The 24,748-nt window shown below is 36.7% G+C and overlaps 1 protein-coding gene across 1 annotated transcript in view; it reads right to left on the bottom strand.

Annotated features, from left to right (window-relative positions):
• The window catches only part of RNF145 (ring finger protein 145), a 62,342-nt gene continuing 37,942 nt past the window's right edge, over positions 349-24,748 (bottom strand). Inside the window, exons 5-11 of the mRNA XM_021077056.1 lie at positions 23,234-23,469; positions 20,504-20,679; positions 17,087-17,227; positions 13,797-13,979; positions 6,790-6,937; positions 4,253-4,609; positions 349-1,956 (exon numbers count right to left, since the gene is read on the bottom strand). Of these exons, the coding sequence (XP_020932715.1) occupies positions 1,573-1,956; positions 4,253-4,609; positions 6,790-6,937; positions 13,797-13,979; positions 17,087-17,227; positions 20,504-20,679; positions 23,234-23,469 (1,625 nt within the window). The 3' untranslated portion in view covers positions 349-1,572. The remainder of the gene's footprint in view (positions 1,957-4,252; positions 4,610-6,789; positions 6,938-13,796; positions 13,980-17,086; positions 17,228-20,503; positions 20,680-23,233; positions 23,470-24,748) is intronic.

The following is a 24,748-nucleotide window of genomic DNA, read 5'->3' as shown; positions in this document are numbered from 1 at the left end:
TTTTAAATCTGAGATCGTGGCTAGATCTTTGGACAACAGCCTGACTACCCCTAGAGGGAGCCATCTGCTCTGTTTTCTGACTCAACAGGATCACCAGGTCTGAAGCAGGGTTCAGAAATAATTAAAAAAAAAAAAAAAAAAAAACTCCCCAGATGCTTCTGCTGCAGAGCTGGGTTTGTTACCACTGGTGTACAAGATTTCAAAGGACTGATCCTTTTCAATCAAAAAGTTCTGCCATCTGCAGGACATTTTAAAGATATGGGAAGCCTAGTGGGATAAATAAAACCTCCTTAGAATCTCAACACAGCACTTTACAATGATAGTCATCACAGGAATAAAATACAGTTATCTTCAAATTTAAATTTATTAAGACATTCAGCTATGTCTGTCAGTCTACATCCAAATTTGCTACTAAAAATAAAATAAAGTCACATCCCACATTAGGAATACCGAGTCTGAAAAACACTTTTTGAGCCAAGCCTATTGTATAAATAAATGACTAGTTTCTTTTCATATCAAAATTCCCATAAAAAATTACATTCCCCCTCCCCAGTTCTACCTGTAGCCATGATGAATGTAAAAATTTAAATATGACACATCCTTGTCAAAGAAAAGGTGCAAAGTCTATTAACAGCTTTAAAAGTGGCATTTGCAAAGTGTGATCATACAGTTATGTACTCATTCCCAAAGTGCAAATATTGCCATAATTTAACACTGTTTTGATTCAGTTGCAAGAATTAAACATTACACAGGATTGAAAAGTACACTTAGGGCCTTCCTCAGTGCCCTAAAGCCCTTCCCACTTTGGTCTCCTACACTAAGGAAGATTCCAAAGTGTTCATCAGAGTTTTAGTTTACTTCACACGGCCAACACAGTATACAATGTATTAACAAAAGTTTCATATACATCAAAATATTGAAGACTCCATCATAAAGCTCAAGAGTCAGATTACATGAATGCACCCGCAAGGCCCAAGTGCCCACCCACCCCCTCCCCCAAAGCACATACGAAGTATGAGCGTGCTTCAATCTTTGAATATGATCAATGCTTTTACATCTTTGATTTCATTTCAGTGCTGTACAAATAACCACCTGGCTGAGTTCCAATTAACTGAGGGAAAGGGGGTGGAGAAAAGGGCTGGTCACTACTCATACTTTGTAAAAAAGCGTTCCTGTCCCATAGAAAGTGAGAGGTCAGTTTCACTTCTGCCTGCTTCCTCCATGCTCTGGCTCAAGCTCCTCATCCTTCTTTCTTTAGCCCCTTTTAGACACTCAAATCTGATTTTGTTTATCCCGCACAAATCAGGGGCAGTTTCTGAAGTTGCTAAGGTTGAATTTCCTTGGCAAACCTCTACCAAACATCAGCATAGGATGTATAAACACTTTGATTAGCACACGTAGCAAAATTTCTTCCACAATGTCAAAGGGATGAAAGCAGGAGGTCTCCACTGAGAGAACTTCTTGGATTAGATCCTTGGAATGTCAAATCTCCTATCTATCACCTCATACATTCATTCCTCAAATCTGAGCACGAATGCCATTGTGAGCTAATGTCTCCAGAGAAGCAAAGCATCACTCCTGCTCCTTTTCTTCCAGACTGCCCTCAACAGGATGCGCTTCATCTTTTGCACTAAGAGGATTTTCCCTGGGATCACAAGCCCCTTCCTGGCCGTCTAATCTTCTGGCAACGCACTCTTCATTGTCCTTAGAGTCTTCTTGCACCCTTGTGTCCTCAGAACGCTCTTGGCTTGGGGGTTCAGTACCTTCCTCAGGCACATTTTGCTCTGCTCCAGCAGGAGGCTGTGGAACTGGCTCAGACCCTAAGCCTGGCAGCTGCGAGGAGTTTTTGAGGTGGCAGTGGCACAGAGGGCAGGTCTCCTGGACATACAGCCATTTTTTGAGACAGCCTGCATGGAAGAAATGACTGCAAGGTGTGATCACTGCAGATTTCATGTCCTACAAGGGGGGAAAAAGACACCTCATAAACGTCTATTATAAAACCTCTGCTACATTCAAATTCTACTTCCAACACTTCTTTGCCATAAATGCTCCAGAGAAAATATGTAACACAAATCTTAGAATAAGACCTATTTTATACTTCAGTAATAATCTTCTTGCCATCAGAGACACCTTTACACAAATAATGCAAGAACCACTGGCTAAGCAATTTTTTAAAAGAAATAAAAACCAAAAATGAGGAAGGAAGGAGCTTCTTAACTGGGTTCTGCCTCAGTGTGAAACACAAGGCTTACACAACTGTGGCAGTATGATTACCAGGTCTCCATCAGCACAGTGCAAGTGTAATTACAATCTCAGAAAATGTGATGAAGACAGGACTTTTTCCACAGTTTTGCTTCAACACAGCTCAACAGATTATTCCATGATGAGATCATCGGCAAGGAGACAAATCAGCCACATACACCAGGGTATTGGCAAGGAAGTGGCAATTTCGTTAGGGAGAATGTACATCCCAGTTTTCACGATATGGCATAAACCAGTGTTTCTCAACTTGCATCAGAACCACCCGGAGTGCTTGCTAACCATGCATGTTCTGGGGCCACCCCAGACCTACTGATCTGGCTTTCTGAAGATGGCATTCACAAGTCCATAGGTACGGCAAGCCACCCATGTGACTTTATCACACACTCAAGTTTAATAACCACTGAAATAAGAAGTGGTATACTTTGCATTAATAGCACTTGCATAAAATATATTTGGGGAGGGAGGACTGAGGACATGAAGTTTAAAGTGTAAGAACATACATTTGGTAGATCAACCATTAATTTTGTTTAAAGTCCTAGAACAAGGAGTTGTGGCTATAGCAGAAATTCCTTGCCAAGAACTGGTAACACCTGGGAGTCAACTTTTAAGCAGAAAGCCATCCAAGGAAAAGCAGCCAGCTGGGAAGTTAAGCAACTTGACTTTAATTTTCTGTGTGGTATCAGCAGGTAGTTCAGACACCTCAAAAAAAGTGATGTGACAACAGGAAATACAAAAAGAGGCCTCTCAAACCCCAGAGATGGTATATTTATACATTAGCTGCTGAAGTTGATGTGCCCCAAATCTATCTTTGTTGTGCTTTGTCTGCATACAACAAGACTACTGAGCACAAAGGAGCCAGAAGGAAGACAATGCCCCTTAACCTGGGAGGGTAATAACTACATCGCTTCTCAATCTCCCCACCTAGAAACCATTACTTTGCTAGTACCTAAAAGTATGATTCTAACAATGATCAAAATGTGGCAGTTGAATCTTACTCCTAGGAAAAACTCTTATTCTAGACAGCCTTCACACACACACACACACACACACACACACACACACACACACACACTCTCACTCTCACCATCTACACTGGAAAGCAGCCTTGGGGCAGTACCTCCCCCGTATATTCACTGATACTACCCATAGTTTTATTCCACTAGCCCACATTCTTCGAGAGTGATTTCAAAGGAAGCGTTTGCACAGTCGCCCAAAATTTCTGCCTGTACTTTCAACTGTACAGTTTAGCTGTAAAAGCTGCTACACTCAAGGTCACCCTCCTGCACAAGTGACTGATGACTAAACTCTAGGTCTACTTTTTATTACTGTTATATTTCCAAGCTGATACAATTACTATTTTTCAATTCTTTCATGACAGAAGACAATCATCAGCTATCCAGGGTGCATACGCCAAAGATGCCAGGCAGACCAACTGCAATGTACACCAACTGGTCGCCTCTGCCATCTCTCCCACTCCACCCACCCACTTCCACACAGAAGCTGCACCCCTCTTAGATAGCCCTCAACCCACAGGTATGCACACGTGCTCCTCGGCTACATTAAGTGAATGGACACCTTTTCCCCACCCTGGAAAGACCAGAGGGAAGAGTCAGAATCTTGGCACACCACTTTTCAGAAGTTGCTGACTCCTGATTGACAGTATATGCTTGAGAGTACATGTATTTGTGTGTGCATATGTTTGTTCAGGAGTGAATATAAAATACACCTGACCTGTTTTTCCTTTATTTATGGGTGAGCAATAATGTTGAAAATAACAATAAATTAGAACTTGAGGGACTAAATTAAAAACTTACTTTAGAAATAAAATGGAAATATTTTATCAGATCTTTAATAATTTCTGAGGTCCACTTTTTTTCAATCCAGAAGATAATTCTGCCTGGAAATTTAACTTATATTTGGGTAATGTCATTAAGGTCGAACAGGTTACACTACATGACCCGCCCAACAGGCTTTTTACAATGCGAGTTACCTGATAACAGATGGCACAAATATCATTGTGTTTCTCAAGCTGCTCTTTTGTAGCAATGGGTAATGATTTAATCTTATTCACAGCATCCCTGCGCAGAAGGAAGCTCTTCCACCCCAGCTGGGCCCGAAGCCACACATTATAGTAGGAATGGATGAAGATGATCATGGAGCCCATTACTGTCCATTCTCCAAAGATGGTCTCTGAGACTCCATAGGCCACCACACAGAGGGCCACAAGAAACTCCAGGAGGCGGTAAGTGCCATTCACGTAGTAGATGACATCATCCATGTTTTCTACTGGCTCTTTTCTGAACTCCTCAACCATAAATAAGACATAAATAAAAAGCGTTCCCAAAACCTGAAGAAAAATTTATGTACATTAAAAACAACATCATCACTAAGAATGATTTTCCACAGACTTTCAACAATAACTAAAGGTATTAATAATACCTTTAGGGTACCAGCTTTAATATCCAGAGGAGACAGTGGTATAATTAAAATGTGGGTGCTATCAGTATCCAGGTATTAGATGCTGAAATGTAATACCTCCAGAGAGAACTTTCCTTAAGCGATTCTGATTAGTCATCAGTCTTCTCTGACTTGTCACTTCACCTTTTCCCCTGGTCACCAAAACCCTAAAAATTCTATCTAAATTTTCCTAATTCCGCACTCCTGTTTCTCAACTTTCAAAGAACCTTCACCTCTACAAGGAAAAATGAATAAATTTTTATTGCCAGTGCTGTATTTTCTTTTACCTTTTACTGATTAGGCAGCCAAGATTCACCTTCAAATCACAATAAGTTTATCAATTCCAAGGCCACACTGTGTGTGTGTGCATGTGTATAAAGTATGTATCATGTCTGTGTAATATATACACAAATCATATATTTATATACATCAGGAAACTATGGACATTTTTGAGTGGGCATTTACTGCAAAACGTGCTCCAAGCAAGCACTAAAATCTCTCTCTCTTTTTTTTTTTTGGTCTTTTTTAGGGCCCCACCCACGGCAAATGTTCCTTGGCTAGGGGTCTAATCGGAGTTGTGGCTGCTGGCCTTCGCCATAGCCACAGCAATGCCAGAATCCAGCCGCGTCTGCAACCTACACCACAGCTCTTGGCAACACTGGATCCTTAACCCACTGAGTGAGGCCAGGGTTCGAACCCACAACCTCATGATTCCTAGTCAGATTCGTTTTCACTACGCCACAATGGGAACTCCCAAGCAGTAAAATCTTTTTAATATTTTATAGTTATTCATCTATTTAATATTTACCTGACAGTTCTGTATCCCACCACTTTGAAAAAGTTTATTACCAAGATTAAAAAAAATACAGTGACACAGGAGAAATTCCCATCGCGGCTCAGTGGTTAACAAATCCAACTAGGAACCATGAGGTTGCGGGTTTGATCCTTGGCCTTGCTCAGTGGGTTAAGGATGCGGCATTGCCGTGAGCTGTGGTGTAGGTCACAGACTCGGCTTGGATCCCTAGTTGCTGCGGCTCTGGCACAGGCTGGCGGCTACAGCTCCGATCAGACCCCGAGCCTGGGAACCTCCACATGCCGCAGGAGCAGCCCTAGAAAAGGCAAAAAAGACCAAAAAACAACAACACAACAACAACAACAAAAAAAAACAGTGACACAGACAGGCCTAGTATTTTAATAACCTAACTTCTAACTCCTATGCTCAAATAAATGTAATGCATTTATCTAAAAAAGGGACGGATACAAATGAACTTCTCTGCAGAAAAGAAACAGACTCACAGACTTTGACCATAAACTTATGGTTACCAAAGGCGGTGGGGAGGGATGGACTGGGATGTGGGACTGGCCTATGCACACTGAGGTGTATGGAATGACTGGCCAATGAGGACCTGCTGTATAGCATAGGGAACTCTACCCAATATTCTGTGACAATCCATGCAGGAAAAGATTCTGAAAGAGAATGGATGTGTATGCATGTATAACTGAATCATTTTTTTGTATAGCAGAAATTATCACATGATAAATCAATTCCTTCAATACAACTTTAAAAAATGAAAAAATAAAAAATATATAATGCATTCTAGTAAAGAATATGGGAAGTATACACCTAATAGGCACACCCCCCCCTTTTTAGGGCCACACCCATGGCACATGGAGATTCCCAGGCTAGGGGTCGAATCGGAGCTACAGCTGCTGACCTAAGCCACAGCCACAGCAACTTGGGATCCGAGCCACCTCTGCGACCTACATCACAACCCACAGCAACACCAGATCCTTAACCCACTGAGCGAGGCCAGGATCGAACCCGAAACCTCATGGTTCCTAATCAGATTTGTTCCCACTGCAGGGAGTTCCCATCGTGGCTCAGTGGTTAATGAATCCTAGAGAAGGCAAAAAGACAAAAAAAAAAGATTTGTTTCCACTGCGCCATGACAGGAACTCCTAAATAGGCCACTTATAATCATTAATCTTAAAAAAGTTTAATTCCTTTTCTGGAAAGAAAAATAAGAAAATCAGTTATTACAGTTATTATATAATGACAATTAATCTTACCTGTAGAGAGGTGAGAATGCTGCTAGAAATAATGATAAGAAGCCAAAAATCCATGTGGAAAAACTGGCAAATCATATAAGCCATGTAAGCAGGGAATACCAGTAAAAATAAACAAAGGCTCACAGCACGGAAGTGTTTCCATAAACTCCTAGGGAAAGAAAAGAATTCTTTTAACGTGCCTGTCACTAAGTAGCACAACTAACAGGTCTTGCACCATGCTTCAATTTCACATTTTCTGCACGCCCTTCTCCACGCCAGTCACAGTGCAGATTTCAGGGCAAGTCACGTCAAAGGCTTGGTATTTCAAAGCACCTGACTCATTTCTCTTCTCTTAGCCTCCACACTCAGTCTTTTGACAAGTACCATCAATTCTGTTTTTCTTTTCAATAGTTTACTTTTAATCCCATTCCCATTCCTAGCAATTTCAAGATTTCAGGCTTGTGCAGTTCCCATCGTGGTGCAGTGGTTAAGGAACCTGACTAGGAACAATGAGCTTGCGGGTTCAATTCCTGCCCTCACTCAGTGGAATCTGGTGTTGCTGTAAGCTGTGGTGTAGGTTGCAGACGCAGCTCCGATCCTGCATTGCTATGGCTCTGGCTTAGGTCGGCAGCTACAACTCTGATTAGACCCCTAGCCTGGGAACCTCCATATGCCATGGGTGCGGCCCTAAAAAGCCAAAAAAAAAAAAAAAAAAATTAAATTAAAAAAAAATTTTCAGGTTTGTGTAGCATTAAACCCTAACATTTTAATCTGAAATTTTCTGTCTTAAATCATGGCATCCTCTCCTCACTTGCACCACCCTTGATGAAAATCTCTGCAGTCATGAGTGCAGTGTTTCTAATAGGAAAGGCTCTCCAATGAACAGGGGTATCGCCCCTCCCCTTTGCTGAGGATGTATGGAAAACTATGAACAAGAGGGCTCTAAGACCTACTAACTAGCTGATCTCCCTCCTTCCCAGCCCCTGATCCTAGACAGATGAGTCATTCCAAAGCTCTACTAGCACAATACTGTTAGTACATCTCCTGAACTTCCTAGCCTGGCAATTGAGGCCCTCTACTCCCAATTTTTCAGTCTAAACTTGTCAACATCTGTCACACCACTATAAGCAAAGATGGTTGTCTAACAGAAAGCACTCTTAAACATCCCACCAGAAATACGTCCATCCCACTCTTTCTTTTGCTAAATTCTTTAGACTAGCTCAAGCTAAAGAAATATGTTCAAACAGGTAATGTAAAACTTTCACAAGGAATCACCTACCTGCTCAGAATCCTTAACACCTATATACCAAACAATCATACAATGAACTGAAGCATTGTTTCAATATATAAATATTTATATATACATATTTTATATATTATATCTAAACATTCTTACTTATACTTTTATACTTATTATCTAAATAAAATTATTTCTATATATGTACACACACACACAAAGTTCTTACCACCCAAATTTAAACTTCTTGAGAAAAGGACAGTAACTCCAGCTCCTAAGCACAATGGCTTGTCTGAAATTAAGTGTCAAATAAAACTTGAAAATTTATTTCTGCTTGATAGTTTTCTAATTAGTTTCCAATTGTTACTAACTATTCTTACCTATCCATCTATCCACCCAAGTGCAAAGCCTTATGATGCAGGTAGGACAAAAGTTAATCACAGTTATTACACAAGTGAATAGTTACATGCATAACTTTATGCTTTGAAGACACACAACAAGTCAAGAGATTTCCTGACTTAAGATTCCCCTTGAACCTTCCTTGTTGTTAATAGTGGAACACATAGGAGGAGGCCCCCATTATGGCAAAAGAAGAAACATAATCTTTTGTTTACTTCTTTGTACACTGTAATATACCAACAGATCATCCTTTAAATATACCCCCTGCAAGTTTATTATTTACTTTATATACCCAATTTGTAAGTCAACAGATGATGGAATGACTTAATACCCACATAAGGGATTAAAAAAAAAGATGCTAGATATGCCATTTCCTGAGTAAATAAAAGCCAAAGTTGGAGTAATTTTTCTTCAACATAAGGATCACAAATCTAGAAAGAAATCAGCACAAGCCAAACAGCTATCCCTTCTCTTAAAAATAAAACTCAATTACAATCTACATAAACTGCATATTGAGACAAATTTTTTAATGATTTCCTATTAAAACAAACACAGAATATTTAAAAACATTAGGAAGAAATGTGACTTTCAACCAAAATAGTTAGAAGTCCATGGTTACAACAAAATTAAGCTGTTTTAAGAAAACATCAGCATCTGCAATATGTTCTGAAATCCACGCAAACTATCTCAGGGAGACAGAAGAGTAGCATAAATCATCCTTTCTACTTTCAACTCTATCACAGTACAAGTGGGAGGAAAAATACCCACACAAAGTTAAACGCTATATTCTGTGGGACTGTCTACAATTAGCAATTCTGAAAAGAAAGTAAAATGGTTAAAATTTGGAAAGCATCTTCCATCTTCTCTTGTCAAACATTTTTCTTATCCTAAGTTAAGGGAAAAACATAAAACCTGCCACAGTAGCTCTGCTGTAACATTCCAAACATAAATACTTTTATTTTTTTAAAGAAAGGTAGGCAGAAAGGAACTGCTTTAACAGTATTTATAAATAAGGCAATTTGCCTTAAAACTTCCAATAAATTTTTCAAAATCAAGTTAGCTATGATCCATTGAAATAATGGAGGTATATATTTCTACATATATACAAACATATTTATACATGTACACAAAAAGTAAATACAACATTATGCCAAAAGTTTTAAACTTATACCTACTCATTTTATATACAAATATATAAGTATGTATAAATCCTTATTTAGGCAGTTAAAGTTCAATAAAAATCTAATTTAAAATTAAACATAAAAAGAAAATCAGAAAATGATACTGGAATCTTGTTTCATTAATAGGTTAAGTACTATTAAACAATAAAAAAATTGTTCTAATCTATCCCAACCCATTGGGGTAAAAGTTAGTCTTTTGAAAATCTGCTATGTAATCTGAATATAGTAGGCTAGAGCTGTAAAATCCCTTTTAACAACTGTAATAAAATTTACAAATAAAAGTTACAATTAGATCCATGGCTCAAACTACCTGAGATCTTTTTAAGTTAAATACTGTAAATTACCTGTAGTCAGATCAAAGACACATGTGGATTTCTCCCTGATAATCATTTTTTTTTAAAGACAGAGACAAGTAGTGTTTCAATATTACCTTTCAATTTTTCTAATTGAGAATTAAGATATTTTTCATTTCCTTTTTTAATCCCCAGTACACACAATTGAATTCACCACAATCCTCGATTCAAAATGCCATCTTTTAGTGGTCTGTGCATAGCCCTCTTTTTATTAGCTAGTATCCAATTAGCTATTTTCAATACCTGAAATGTAACATGCATTCATGACTCCATCTGCCCGTACAAAAGCAAGGGACTGGACAATAACCCACTCTAACCATGTGGCAGGCCTGCCTATTCCGGGTCCTGCCTCCTTCCACCCAATGAAACCACTTCACGTATCCTGTGCTCTTTACTCCTTGCTTGCTTCCCTTTCTATGGTTTTATTTAATCTATCTATCTATATATATATATGTACATATATATATATATACATATATATGTATTCCTAAAGCATATATTTCTGTTTTAACATAAAAATAACATTCTATATGTCTTCTTTTTAGATTTATTTTTTTGCTTTACATTGCTATGAATCATTCATAATATTTAACGTGTCACTTTTTAACATTCCACTGTGGCTACTGTAACATTTATTCACCCTCTTTCCTGTCTGATTGGCATCTGAATTGTTCCCAGGCTTTGGCTACTACAAATTGTGCTGTGAACATTCTTCTAAATGTCCCTCCTGAACAGGTACCAGAAGGTCTCGGGCATATATGTAGGAGGAGGTAATGCCAAACTGTTTTCCAAAGTGATCACACCAATTTACACTCCCACCAGCATGCTGGGACCTATACTTTCTTCTGCCCCAGGTATCAGCTGACTTTCCTTCCCCTCTCTCCCTTTCTTCTTCCCTATTACTTATTCATTGCTACTCCGTAAGTTTCAAACACTGTCTCACTGTGGTCTTGATTCACACTTCTCTGACCACTATCTGACCACTAAAGACGATGAACTTTTCTTCACATTCACTGTTTCCTCTTTCACTAAAAAGCCTGATCATGTATTTTATCCATTTCTCTTGCCGATTTGAGTTGTTTATAAATTTTTGATACTAATTATTATGCAAGTGTGAATACCAGTTTTTAACTGAAATTATTTTTAGGTAATGTTATTAGTTTTAATAGTTAAATTTATTGCTCTTTTCTTTCATAATCATAGTCATTCTTGGTTTCAGTCCTTCACACCCAGCTCTATCAGTGTAAGAAAATGTTTCCTATTTGAAGGTCTAAAATATACTACTCTATGTAGAGATATAATTTTTTATTGACATTTAAGTCTCTACCATTCTAAAACTGATTCTTTTGTTTACGGCTGTGACAGGAATTCAATTCCATTCTTTTTCAAACAAAAACCATTATTTTCTAGCTACGTTAGAGCAGAGTACCACCTGTGCCCACTCACCTGACATGCCACTTCTGTCCCACACCAAAGTTCCACACGTACATGGACTGGTTGGGGGCTCTGCTCCCGTTTGGTCAAGTTGTCTATACTTGAGCCAATCATTACAAAAACCTCATATCTCCTACTGTGAGCGAAATGAATTTTAATTTATCTTTCTCAAATTGTCTATCTGATTTCAATATGGATATACACTGGCTTCACAGAATGAGCTCAGGGGCATTCTTTCCATTGTCTGGAAGTGTTTGTTTAAAACAGGGACAGCCACTCCTTCAAAGTCTGGCAGACGTGCCTATAATGGCCACTCTGGTCAGGATGTTTCTCATTTGTTTCCATTTCTTTAACAGTTACAGAACTATCCAAGCTTTTTAATTACTGAATCAGCTCTAGTAAGTTATATTTTTCTCACAACTTTTCCATTTCATGTGTTTAAAAAGTACTGCTCTTTTACTACTGATCGTGTTTTCTTATTATTGTAGGCAATGGAGAGAGAGAAGAACAGAACCCTGACAGTATCTTATCCTTTCACAGCCAAGAGCTCTCTTGCCTCAGGCTGATGCTGCTATAGACACAGGTACTAACAGTGACACCAATCCAAAATAACCACTCCACACCCACAAGGGCTTCGCAGTCTTGCTAGTTTCCCTCTAAATTTCCTCTGCATTTGATTTTGACGGAAAAAGCCAGTAATGCTGCTAGTACAGCATCATGGAAGGAACTAGAACTGAATTTACTCGTTCTTATGGCAACGGAATTATGAGGGTTTTTTTTTTTTTTTTTCTCTTTTCTAAACCTTCCACAGTATTATATTAGCCTTTTAATTAGTATAATTAATAATGCTAAAGGATACTGCCAGTGATGACAAATTAGCAATTGTACTTAGGTCAAAACCCAATTTAAGTGACTATTTAACTGAGTCCATTGAAGTCAACATCTTAAATGCTTCTACTGAGAAAACCAAATTGCAAATAACTGAAACGATCAAAATTATCTGAAATATATCCAAGAGCATTGAGCTTATTTAAATTAAATTCACCTTTCAACCATTCTACCATTTGAGAATTTTTCAGAATGTTTGGCAATCTGGGATATGGGGATAGAAAGATAAATCTGATCAACTATAACTACAAAGATAATTTGGAATAGTTTTTTGTATTATTTTTATTTATTTGTTTATTTACTGATTCATTCATTCATCATTCATTCATTCATTTTGCTTTTTAGGGCGACACATGCAGCACATGGAAATTCCCAGGTTAGGGGTCAAATTGGAGCTGTGCTGTCAACCTACGCCACAGCCACAACACCACCAGATCCAACCTGCACTTGTGCCCTACACTGCAACTTGCGGCAATGCCAGATCCTTAACCCACTGAGCAAGGCCAGGGATTGAACCCACCTCATGGATACTAATCGGGTTTGTAACTCTCTGAGCCACAACGGGAACTCCTAATTTGGAATGTTCCTAAAATCTTTTGTCAAAATTCTATCTCCCTCAAGACTGTCTGCTTCCTTACTTACAAAGCGCTACCAAAGAAGCAATTAAATGAAATACCTCAAACATCAATGATCAGGGTATACACAAGGATGCTGGAAAAAAAATAGTGGCACTGAGTTTTAAGCAATTCCTTACAGAATATCCTTGTCTAAGCTACCATAGCCAAAACAGAACCTTAAAGAGCTAAATAATAATTTGACTTTTATTCCCTAAGAAAATTTCTGTAATATGAAATGAACAAGAATTCAGCTGGTCCCATAAGGTGTCAAGTTACCCCTACTCTAACCTTAGTTAAATGTAAAAAGCCAGCAGATCAAACAGTTCTTCCACAGATGCCTGTCTTTATAATTGCCTGACAGCTTTTATTTTTCTCTGCTTCACTTACATCTCTCTCAATAGTTTTTCCCCTTTAGCATTACACAGAATAAAATTATATATTATCTGCTATATTTACTGGGCTCAATTTTATGTTCTACATCTTTAAAACTAGATAAATATAGAAAAGTATTATAATTCTTTGAGAAGAAAAACCTGATTTGTAATTACTTGGCCTTTAGTGTGATTTTTTATTTTATTTATTTATTTTTTTGGCCATGCCTGCTGTGACATGAGGAAGTTCCCAGGCCAGGGATCAAACCTGTGCCACAGCAGCAACCTCAAGCTGCTGCAGTGATGATGATAGATCCTTAACCATGGCTGCCACAAGAGAACTCCTAATGTGACTTTTAACTATAGGAATGTTGAGGGATTAAAAAAAAAAACCCAGAAAAGTCAAACACATAACAAAAATAAAAATATAAACTTGTTAATAAGCTAATACCAACTATTCATCCATCTTCTGTCTCTAAACAATATCTAAATCTTCAAACAACAAACTCATGTAAAGAATATGGCAAAAATTCTGTGAAGTTTCTTACTTGTCTCTGGATGCTCCCAGCGCCAAAACAATGGGATCTGCAATCTCTAACATTGACTGTAGGATAGAAGCTACAACAATGAAAAGGATGATACTGAGCAGGAATGCCCGGTGAACAACCTGCAGTTCTATCAGACCAGTTTGCACTGCCAGGATCAACAGCGTAACTCCTTCTGTCATGCCCCTAAAAAAGTATACATTTTCAGAAAAAAAAACAATCAGAATCACACTTACTTCTGAGAGAAAAAAATCCAACAGCTTATACTATTGTTACATATTTGTTACCTAACTTAAACAGAAAACCTGATCAGAATATTAATTTATAATGTCAATATAACAATATACAATCATAACATATCACTACATGGACAAAACATAATTGCTATTATATTTTACCGTACAATGAGGAGAAAAAAAAGCAACTTCTAAGATAAATAAATAAAAGTGCTCTAACCAAGCTTTGCTAATAATAATAAGTCAGATAACTTTACCATTCTTAGATATCCAATGAAATACACATATTTACATCATGAGCTATATCTCGATTATTAAAGAAAGAACCATAGGTAAACATATTTATAAACGTGGAGTAGGAAAGATCTAAGAAGACCATAAAAACCAGAGATATAAATACTTCTTTGGAAACTCAATTTCCATATGGAAAATATATCCAAAGTCCTAAGACCTTTTTATCCTACTGATTTGAATTACAAAGAATCTTGCAAATAAATGAGAAATGAGCAAGTATAGGTACAGTTTTCAAATCCACAAATAAGCAAATATTTCAAAATTGATGACCCAAGCACTGACAAGGAATGCAAAAATTATGGGCAGACCACTGCTGATATATAAACAGATAAAAGAGTTTCTGGAGAAAAATCTGATAATAAATTTAAAATATACACATACACTTCAATTCAAAAATCTTACTGGTAATTTACCCTATAGATGTACTACAAAAGTTAAGATACAGATTTTTAAGATATAAGTATTATATGAGAAACACAGTGAATAATGGAACATGTTAAGCTACCAAGGGGATACATTCAGTATATCCCAGACTTAAAAAACTAAGCAGGACAATCTGACATGTTCAACAAATAAAATGAAAGAGAGATAATACAGAGCTAGCATGAACCTAAGCACTGAGAGAGACTTTAAGAGGCATACCAATCATTTGCAATATGAGCCTTACTGGGTTGAATCAACAAAATGATTTAAAAAATTCAGATAGGTAACTAGGAAAATTTGAATACCAAATTGGGTATTTGATGTCAAGGAATTACTGTATTAGAAATGAATGCTCTATTGTAATTACGGTTTTCTGCCAGAAGATTTATAGGCAAAGTAATGTATCTAGGATTTCTTCCAAACAAATGCAGCTAGCGTGTCATGGACGAGATGACAAGGAAGGTGGAGTTGATGGGGACACACACAAGACTGACCTATTACTAGAGGTGGGTGCCAGGTAATATGAGGGTTCATTTTACTATTCTCTCAACTTTGTTGGTTTAAAACTTTCCTAATTAAGGCTTTGAAAAGACACGAACAAAGATACCCACAGTAGTAGTATTTTTAAAAAGGAAAACAACTCCAAAGGGACACATCTGTTTTTGCAATACTACGTCTTCATCAAAAAGAATGAGATGTATCTGCATATGTTGACATAAACAACACAACCAAAAAAAAATTTTTAAAAACCTATCCAAACCATATTACGTGAAAAAATAAGGTGTAAAACAATGCATATAGCATGTGGAAACAAATATATATACCTTTTCCTATAAGAACTTTTTAAATTGTACAGCAGAAGTTGGCACAACATTGTAAATCAACAATAATTTTTTTTAAAGAAAGAGTTACATTACTTTTAAAAATAACCGTCTAGGGAGTTCCCATTGTGGCACAGCAGAAACAAATCTGATATGAGGTTGTGGGTTCAATCTCTGGCCTCGCTCAGTGGGTTAGGGATCCAGAGTTGCCGCGAGCTGTGGTATAGGTCGCAGATGCGGCTTGGATCTGGCGTGGCTGGGTCTGTGGCCTACGCTGGCAGCCATAGCTCTGATTAGACCCCTAGCCTGGGAACCTCCATATGCTGTGGGTCCAGCCCTAAAAAGCGCACGCATGCACGCACGCATGCGCGCGCGCACACACACACACACACACACAACCATCCAGAGCTGTTACCTTTGGGGAGAGGAAATGGGAAGTAGAGGGAGAAAGCTATCACCTTCTATTTGGTGCTTTTTAAATAGTAGAATTTTGTGAACTTAAACATGAATTATTCTTTCTTGCCCCCACCCCCTTTTCCCATTATAAAGGTGGTATTTCTCACTGGCAGGAAAACTATTATAGAACACAGGTTTTTTTCTTTCTTGTCATTAAAAACCTAATATACAACAAAATAAAAAATCCCTTTAACTTACAAGGTACTCAGCATTTACTAATTCTGATATTGCATAAAGATTTAAATACTTTAAAGTTTTTATAAACTTATCTAAATGAAACTATTAAACCCCTAGGTTAATTAAGGTAACAGAACATGACAAGTTCTAGAAATAGTTTCCTAATACTTGAGCTTAGTGATTTAATAACAAATGGATTACTATATTACATCCTCATTAATGTGTTCTTTGAACCTTCCATCAGTATCAAAATCATGTTCAAACTAAAAAAAAAAAAAAAAAAAAAAAAACTTCAAGAAAGTATCAAATATAGAAATCTGATTTTAACAGTGTAATACTTAAACTTCAAATGGGAAAATGCAAGTTATCAAAAATTACATATATCTAGGAAAGGAAAGTGTCTAATACGCACTGTTAAGTACATACAAGAAAAATACATATTTTACATACAGAAATTGTTTTTTATGGTAGTTTAATTCAAATATCACAACCATTCCAAAAAAAAGGTCCCCAAATTCCATTTTCCTCTAAAATTCATCAACAGGAGTTCCTTTTGTGGTTCAGTGGGTCAAGAATCCAACTAGAATCCATAAGCATACAGGTTCGATCCCTAACCTCACTAAGTGGGTCAAGGATGAGGCATTGCTATGAGCTGTGGTAAAGGTTGCAGATGTGGCACGGATCCAGCATTGCTGTGGCTGTGGCACAGGCCAGCGGCTACAGCTCCAATTTAGCCCCTAGCCTGGGAACCTCTATATTCCATAGGTGCGGCCCTAAAAAGACAAAGGAAGGAAGGAAGGAAATGCATCAACAAAGAAATTCATCATTACTTCTTCAAGGTATCTAAGATATAAATATCTAGAGCTATTCAAAGTAAAGAACTTACCGATTCATGGCAGGATCATTCATGAAAGCTCGATAACCCTGCAAGTAAAACTTGCAGAGTGTCAAAACACCCAAGGCAACAAAAGAAACCGTGAAGACCAAACCCAAAAGTGAGTAAGGAGTGCTGCAGCATTCAGCAATACTAGAAAAAAAAAGGGGGGGGAGGGCGGATGTTGACAGATAAATACTGTTTATTTGGAATAAAAACATCTTTGGCCTTTAAATAACCACCAAGCTTGATCTGTTCCTCAATGAAAACACCCAAAATTTGGGATGAAATTACCTAATCACTCTGTAATAATTTAAATCTAATCTTATTATTACCCTAACCTCATTGTTCTATCTCTCTGGAAAATATTCAGTACATAGCACCAAATCTGAAACAATGCCCTTTTTATTTATCTATCATCTTCAAATGTAGTAAAACTCTAAGGTCTTTAAATATTGTTCAAACTGATACTATTTAAAAGAAACTTGTACATTTGCCCACTGTGCCCCAGGAAAGGCTCTGGCTATTCAAATTGCTCGGACTGTATTGCCAATGTGGTCGCTTGTCAAAACTCCTCCTCTAACCAAATTGCTGTGGGCAAAAGCTGTGCTGATTCTGCAGCCTGTAACTCTGCTTGTTACAACAGTGTCTCCCATACCACTGGTGCTTTAAATTTTAAGTGTAAATGCATTTTTTCTGGGTTATTCTGAAAGCATGTCCAAGAATACAGTCCAGAACCATTTAAAAATAACTTTAATATCAATGTTTAATAAGGAAAACTGGACTTAGACTAAAGTCTGGAAATACTTTCATATTTTATAGAAATATATTCGACACTCTCATTGAACATGTTAGAGAATAATTAACAAGCACTTTTCAAATATATGTAATATTATGTATGCATAATTTGGATTTAGCATTTACACAGCAACTAATAAAATATGTTCAAAGCACAACATCTTAAGTTTTAAAATTTTAGTGAAGAATGTCATGTGTATGGATGAAGAACTCACTCAGGCAGATCAGTGCCTGTCCTTCGCTCTGTGGCTCCATGCCTCCATGCCTCTGCTACATGGTTATCCTTCCTACACAGCTGCTTACAAGTTACTTTTTATGTCAAAATATTTAATTTTAAGTGGGCCAATGTGCATTAAAGAAAAAAATGTGTGGCTTTCAATTAGGAGCCAAAATAGTTACCAATCACAGCAGTTAGCAGCTAAAGAATAAATAATTTTTTGGCATTCTTACAAATCTAATTTTTGAAATGCTTGAAATGTTTGCTCTTTTTCTCAGGGAAATTATTATGTAACATGCTTTAACAAATTGTCCAATAATTTTAAAATATGAGAATCATGGCTAAAAATAATAGTAAAAATTTTACTTCATTCCCACTGGAAAAGTCTGAAATTTTACTGAACACCCACACAATTTCTCTATTCTTTTGTATATATTTAATCTTTTATACTCAATGATTTAATTACATTTTCAAGAGGAACACATTCTTTTTCTCTTACTTTAAAAAAGAATGTGGTGCTGTTTTTCCAAAGAGCACACTAAAGAAAACAAAAGGTTTCAACCTAGCTTTGGGGAAGTGAAAGAGGGTGGGGAATTTATAAAACTTTTCTTCTCTTCTCTCTTCAATGTGACATTTTATTGCCTTTACTTTCAATTTCCTGGCTGCAAAAAAAAACCCTTTTTCTTTTTCAGTTTGTTTGCAGTGCTATCTATGTTGGTTTGTTTTTGTCAGGGTATCCTGGTAAACTTGCAATCCTCCTGTTTTTGTAAGTTGTTCTTTGGCAAAGCAGCACACAAATATAACCTGGCATACAGGAGCATCAGGGACAAATAATAATGCTTAGAGAGATATAAACTAATTAAAGAACCATATGGGCACTTCTCTATTGGGCACCAAATTAAAACATTCTTATACTGAGAAGGGGGAATCTATCCTACCTATGGTAAAAGAATAGAGAAGAAAATCATTTTGACAAGATACCTAGGCGTTACCTAAAACCTCAGAATTACTTTCCTACTTTGTAAGTCCAAATTCATTCACAGCTTAATTTGTTAACCTTATGACACTATACTTCATTTTTGATTGTGCTTCATTATGGATAATAATATGGTTTAAAACACGACCAACCTCAGTCCCATCCTTAGGTTATCCTAACCACAGAACTGTGTGGCTCTTTTTCTCTTTAAATTCAGTTACTTTTTGGATTATTTCAAACTTCTGTATAAATATCTCCATAATATTTACATAAAAACAGTGAAACTTAAATATGAATTACCCATTAAAATGTACCTGATATCAATTTATTGCACATTTATAGAAGCTACTTTAAGGCTTAAAAAGTACAAAATCTGACTCAGTTCCAATAAGTTTAATTATTTTTTTAAAACAGGTATCACCCCATGACATTTTTATTTACTTTGTAATGTTTTCACTCTTAACAAGTAACATGCTCCTTAAAGGAGTGTAAATTTGTCTTAAGTTTCTCACTCCCTACACCATTTGGCACACAGTACTGCATCATTTTGGATGGCTGAGAAACTAAAACTCAAAACTTTTATTCACCTATATGTACTTTCCAGGAGTTTCTTTCTTGCCTTTTAAAGTGACAATGAGCAAGGGAATGAAGATGTATACCCATCTGCTAGATTCTGAGGGCTTGAGATTCAAGCCTGGAATGGAAAAATGGCAAATGTCTAGCATAAGCTCACAACAAAGACTGAGGGGGAAAAAGAACTCTTGATGCCTTAAGATATATTTAAAAAATCATTTACCTTAAAAATCAAGTCTTAGAATTCATTTAGGTTAAACTATAAAATACTGTGATATACCCATTTTACCATTATTTGACTCTATCTCAATACTGAAGCAAAACATGACAAATAACAGGACAGAGTAAAAGCGTATAGCTAAGTCACAGGGTTTGGACTCAGATGGGGTTTGAGGCTGCACTCCTGCTTCTAGCACTGTCCCCCGAGGCAAGTTACTTTTGGTACAGTTTCCTCTGCTCTAAAATGGTACCTTTCTCACAGGGTTGCTATAAAATTAAGTATGAAGAAGTGTTCACTAGTGCGGCTGGCACATATTAAATACTCAAAAAAAGTGAGTTATTTTTAGTAATGTATTTTCCTTTTCTAATAATTTAACTTGAAACTGAAAAAACATTTTTACAATTTGCTACGTGCCTTTCCACAAATCATTTGCTGCACTTTGGTCCACAGTGCAGCCAAATACACCACCATTACTATATTAGTACCTCCCTGAATTGCCAGACCTATGAATGAAAATCCTATCTTAATTAAATATGTAGCACTCTAACACAACTGACAAAAGTTAATTTGTAAAACTTACTATGCCTAGATCAAAGTTTTCTCTTCCTAAGGTTACATTCTGTATCATACACGCTTATTAAGTACCTTGTCAGGAAAAGGAAAAGAAGCCTCTCTCGTGATGCGGGCTGATCTCGAGTACTGAAATAGGAGTAAATCTGAAGAGCAAATAAGACGAGCCAGAAAACCATGAACAGTACAGGGACTACCAGTTGATTCCACAGGGACATTCCCAAGGCTAGAAGGCCATATACCTCCACTACCTGAGGAAGAAAATAAGATAGGAAAACATCTTGTATCACTACCATATACACTTTTAAACACAAAAGAGTTTTACTCTAAAGTACTTAAAGAGAAAAACTAAATAGCTTTTCTTTTTTTGCAGGATTGTTTCAGCTAAATTCCTCAGAAGTTAGCTCTTAGGAAATATCGTAGTGTTTTTTACACCACTGGAGTAAAAAAACCATGGTGTTTTTTACACTGGTTTTGCATTATTATTAACAATTGACACACTCATCAAATGGCAACAGTGAACTGCCCTAACAGGGCAAGGATAACATTAAAATAGTCACATTCAGAGTAAAACTATGTAAAGGCAGTTTGAGGAGGCTTGGTAAACTTACTCATGTCTAATCAAAATGATCAGGACTGGCATGAACAAGGCACTACTGCCTGAGGTGCTAGGACAAAGGGAAATGTAAAAGAATTTGCCAGGGTATGTTCAGGAATGTCACACATGAGAAATGGTTTGATGGAAGACAGAATAATCAGTCATTTGAGAAGTCTACTCTATTGTGGAGCAAAGACAGTTGGCAAGTCCTTTCCCCCAGATAAATCAATTCCCCTTGCTCTTACTGCGTATTTATCAAACATTTGTCAAATGACCTGGTCTGTCAAGTATATTAACACTAGCAAAAAAGACACAAATAAAAAAGTACACTAAGCTTCTGTAAGTCAATAGATTCTCTGTCTAGCTTATAAAACAATCTCTTATGAGACTGATTAGGAGGAATTAATTCTTACAATCTGATTAATCCTAAGAGTACAGATGTAACCAAGTTTCTAGAGTTACTAAGCCAGGGACCAGAGGCTAGTAACACAACAGGGTACTGCCAGGTAGGTTACAAATGTTAACCTAAGAAGCCAACCAGTCCTCCTGGAACTCTCGAGATAATATCAGAATGTTTCAGTAACTCTAAAGACCTTAAATTAAAATACATCAAATTGCAACTTGTTTGGGTTTCTAATTAATATCTACTTCTGGGTAATAAAGATCCAGAAGTATCAAGTTTAAATACACTGACCTGCAGGTTATTCTAAATTTACATTTTTTTCATCTGTAAATCAAATATTTTTTCTAAAATGGAGTCGAGACTAACCCCTATTTTTCCTCAACTAAAAAACACTGAAAGAAAAGGAGAATTGTCCAGTTAGCTGCAAAGTTATTATCAGCAAACTGATCATTGAGCAGTACTTTTCCTCCTTTCCATTAAAGGAACAGACCACTAAAAAACCTGATATTTTCCATTTCTTGCCTATCCATTCTTTCCAGGTCATGAATTTCATAACCTGTATTTTATTTTCAACTACAATCCTAGTGATACATGAATCTCACAGCAACCAAAAAAGTAAACATTTCATTGAAAAATGGAGGTTTTGTCCTTAAGGTGATTAAATAAACAGTATCCAAGAAATATTTACTGAGTATCTACTGCTTCTTACAAATAAGGGTAGCTCTGTAAGACTGAATTCAGATAAAAAATACATAAATTTGTCATTCTGAATCTGAATAAAACAACCCTTCCCCCTGACGAACCACTTTCAATAAAGAATGAAAATAACTTCATCTTCCCTGGAAGATGTACTTTCAGGAAAGTTGCCCAAGTTAATTGTTATGTAAGATGATGAAATCAGTAGAATCAGGCTGAGGCCAAGAGCTTAGGGAAATTTTTCTGGAAAATCTGCCCCTGAGGCCACAACAATAGCAACAAGGAACCCTTCACTTAGTACTATCAGTTTGACCAATCTGAAAGCTTCCTGTACCTTAAGGTCATATGCACAGTATAGAGGCAGAAGAGAATGCCCATTTTAATACTCTCTTCATACCCATGCCAGTTTTAAGATCTATTTTATACACTGAAACTTACTGATTAAATCAAATAGAATTATTTATGTCCTGAACACCTACTGTTTGTGTCTGAGAGTAACCTAAGAACAAAGACTTAAAAAAAGCTGGATAAACAGAAGGACATTCTGTTGGCAAAATCAGTTCAAGTATCATATCTAAACAAAATCTGTCAGACCATAGCCCAGAACTATTTAACTTCTCAGTTCAAATAAATCAAACAAATGTAAGGAAGAAACTGTAATCAGAGTAGGATTATCATCAGGGAAAAAAACTGGCTTTGACGTCTAGGTATTCAATTCTACATTATTCTTGTCTTTGTTAAGTTACCACTGAACATTATCTGCCTGGCACTGAACTCACTCAAGCCTTACTATTAGCCTATGTGTTAAGTACAATGTTATTATTAGTTATATTTTACAGATACATGAACTTAAGGGACTAACCCCAGGTTACATAGCTAGTAAGCAGCAGCACCAGAGTGAAAACTCAGTCGGCTTCCAGAGAGGAACACACTTCACTCTACTGCTTCTCAAGAGAACTTAATAAAGAGTCTCAGATGCTTAATTGGGTCCAAAATAGTTGCTATTCTGAAGCGGTCAAACTTAATGTTAATGTGACCATGAGTGTAAATTATAAGAGAACTAAATCTTTAACATGCTCTATGTGGAATTTTATCTACATTGTCTTACCTGAACCAACTCTCTGTATGCAGACTTGGCAAGGTTATAAGGTACTAGAAGGTTAGACCCAAGAAAATAGAGAACTTCCAATCCAGTAAAAATCATAGCAAATTTGTTGATGATAACAATTGTTTCCAGAGGAACAAGGCAGAGGCGTGCTAGCAGAGGAAGCATGTGAGCTGAAAAAAGCCAAATCTGCTTTGTTTTCATGACACAGGAGCATAAAGTACACACCACCAACTGACCTAAAATGGGGAGGAAAATGCATTTAATTTTGAGATTTGATATCCACAAAATCAAAAACAAAAACACTGTCAGTAAGGATGATGACACAGCTTTTGAAGATGTCTAATTAGCATCCCTTGGATAATATTTTAAAGTTTTAACTTCATCTGACCATAATTACATACTCATATGTTCTGTGACTTCTGAGCACAAATTCCTTGGGATCGACTTGAAAATAACAGCACAAAGATCTATTGTCTTTATTACATTCCAGATGGTATATATGATATGCAGAAAGTTTTTTTAAATGTATTTTCAGTATTTTAACTATTTTTAACAATTCATTTACTACCAAATATATTTAGCTCCTTTTACAAAGGCCCTCAATATTGAAATGTTCTGGTCTAGAGGTGGAAAGTATAAAATCCAAGAGATAAAGCTGTCCAAGATCATTCTATAATGAGATTTATTCTGAAATTTTCGATCTTTAATTACTTTCACAGGCTCACACAAGCCTTTCCAAATGACTCAATAATGAAAGTTAGAACTAAAACGTTTAAACAACAAATTCTTCTCACAGAGGATTAATCATATATGATTATAAAAAAGTTAGGAATACAGAGAAATAAAAAAAGAAAAAAATCTCCATCTCCTATAATCGTGTTACCCAAAGGTAGCTCTGTCAATGTCTTCGGTTCATTAAATAAAGTACTGAATGTAAAGCCTTAGCACTGCATCTGAAACCTAGTTAGTGCTCAATAAAAGGCATTCACATGATTTGTTACTTTTTCAGATTTATTCTACACATGTGAACATACACAAATGTTTTAGACAAAGGGGATTATAGTGTACATACAACCAGCTTTTTTCATTTAATACATATTATGCATACATCTCTATAGTAAATATATATACTTGGGTTTGGGGGTAATTACTTAACATATAATGACATAATATTAGATTTAGTTATCTTCAAATATTTCATAATTAGGAGTTCCCATTGTGGCTCAGTGGTAACAAACCCAACTAGTATCCATGAGGAAGCAGGTTCAATCTCTGGCCCCACGCAGTGAGTCAATGATCCAGTGTTGCCATAAGCTGTGGTGTAGGTCGAAGACGAGGCTTGGATTCCACTCTGTGGCTGTGGCATAGGCCGGCCACTATAGCTCTAATTCGACCCCTAGCCTGGGAACTTCCATGTTGCAAACCTAAAAAGACTTTTTAAAAAATTCATGCCTATAAAAAAAAAAGCTTGTAAATTTATGACATCCTTGTATAAACTACTTGGAGCACATTTCC

This window comes from Sus scrofa, chromosome 16, assembly GCF_000003025.6.
Source record: "Sus scrofa isolate TJ Tabasco breed Duroc chromosome 16, Sscrofa11.1, whole genome shotgun sequence".
NCBI classification, from domain to species: Eukaryota; Metazoa; Chordata; class Mammalia; order Artiodactyla; family Suidae; genus Sus; species Sus scrofa.
The sequence above is the reverse complement of the archived record's forward strand: the minus strand, read 5'-3'. Positions and strand labels throughout refer to the sequence as shown.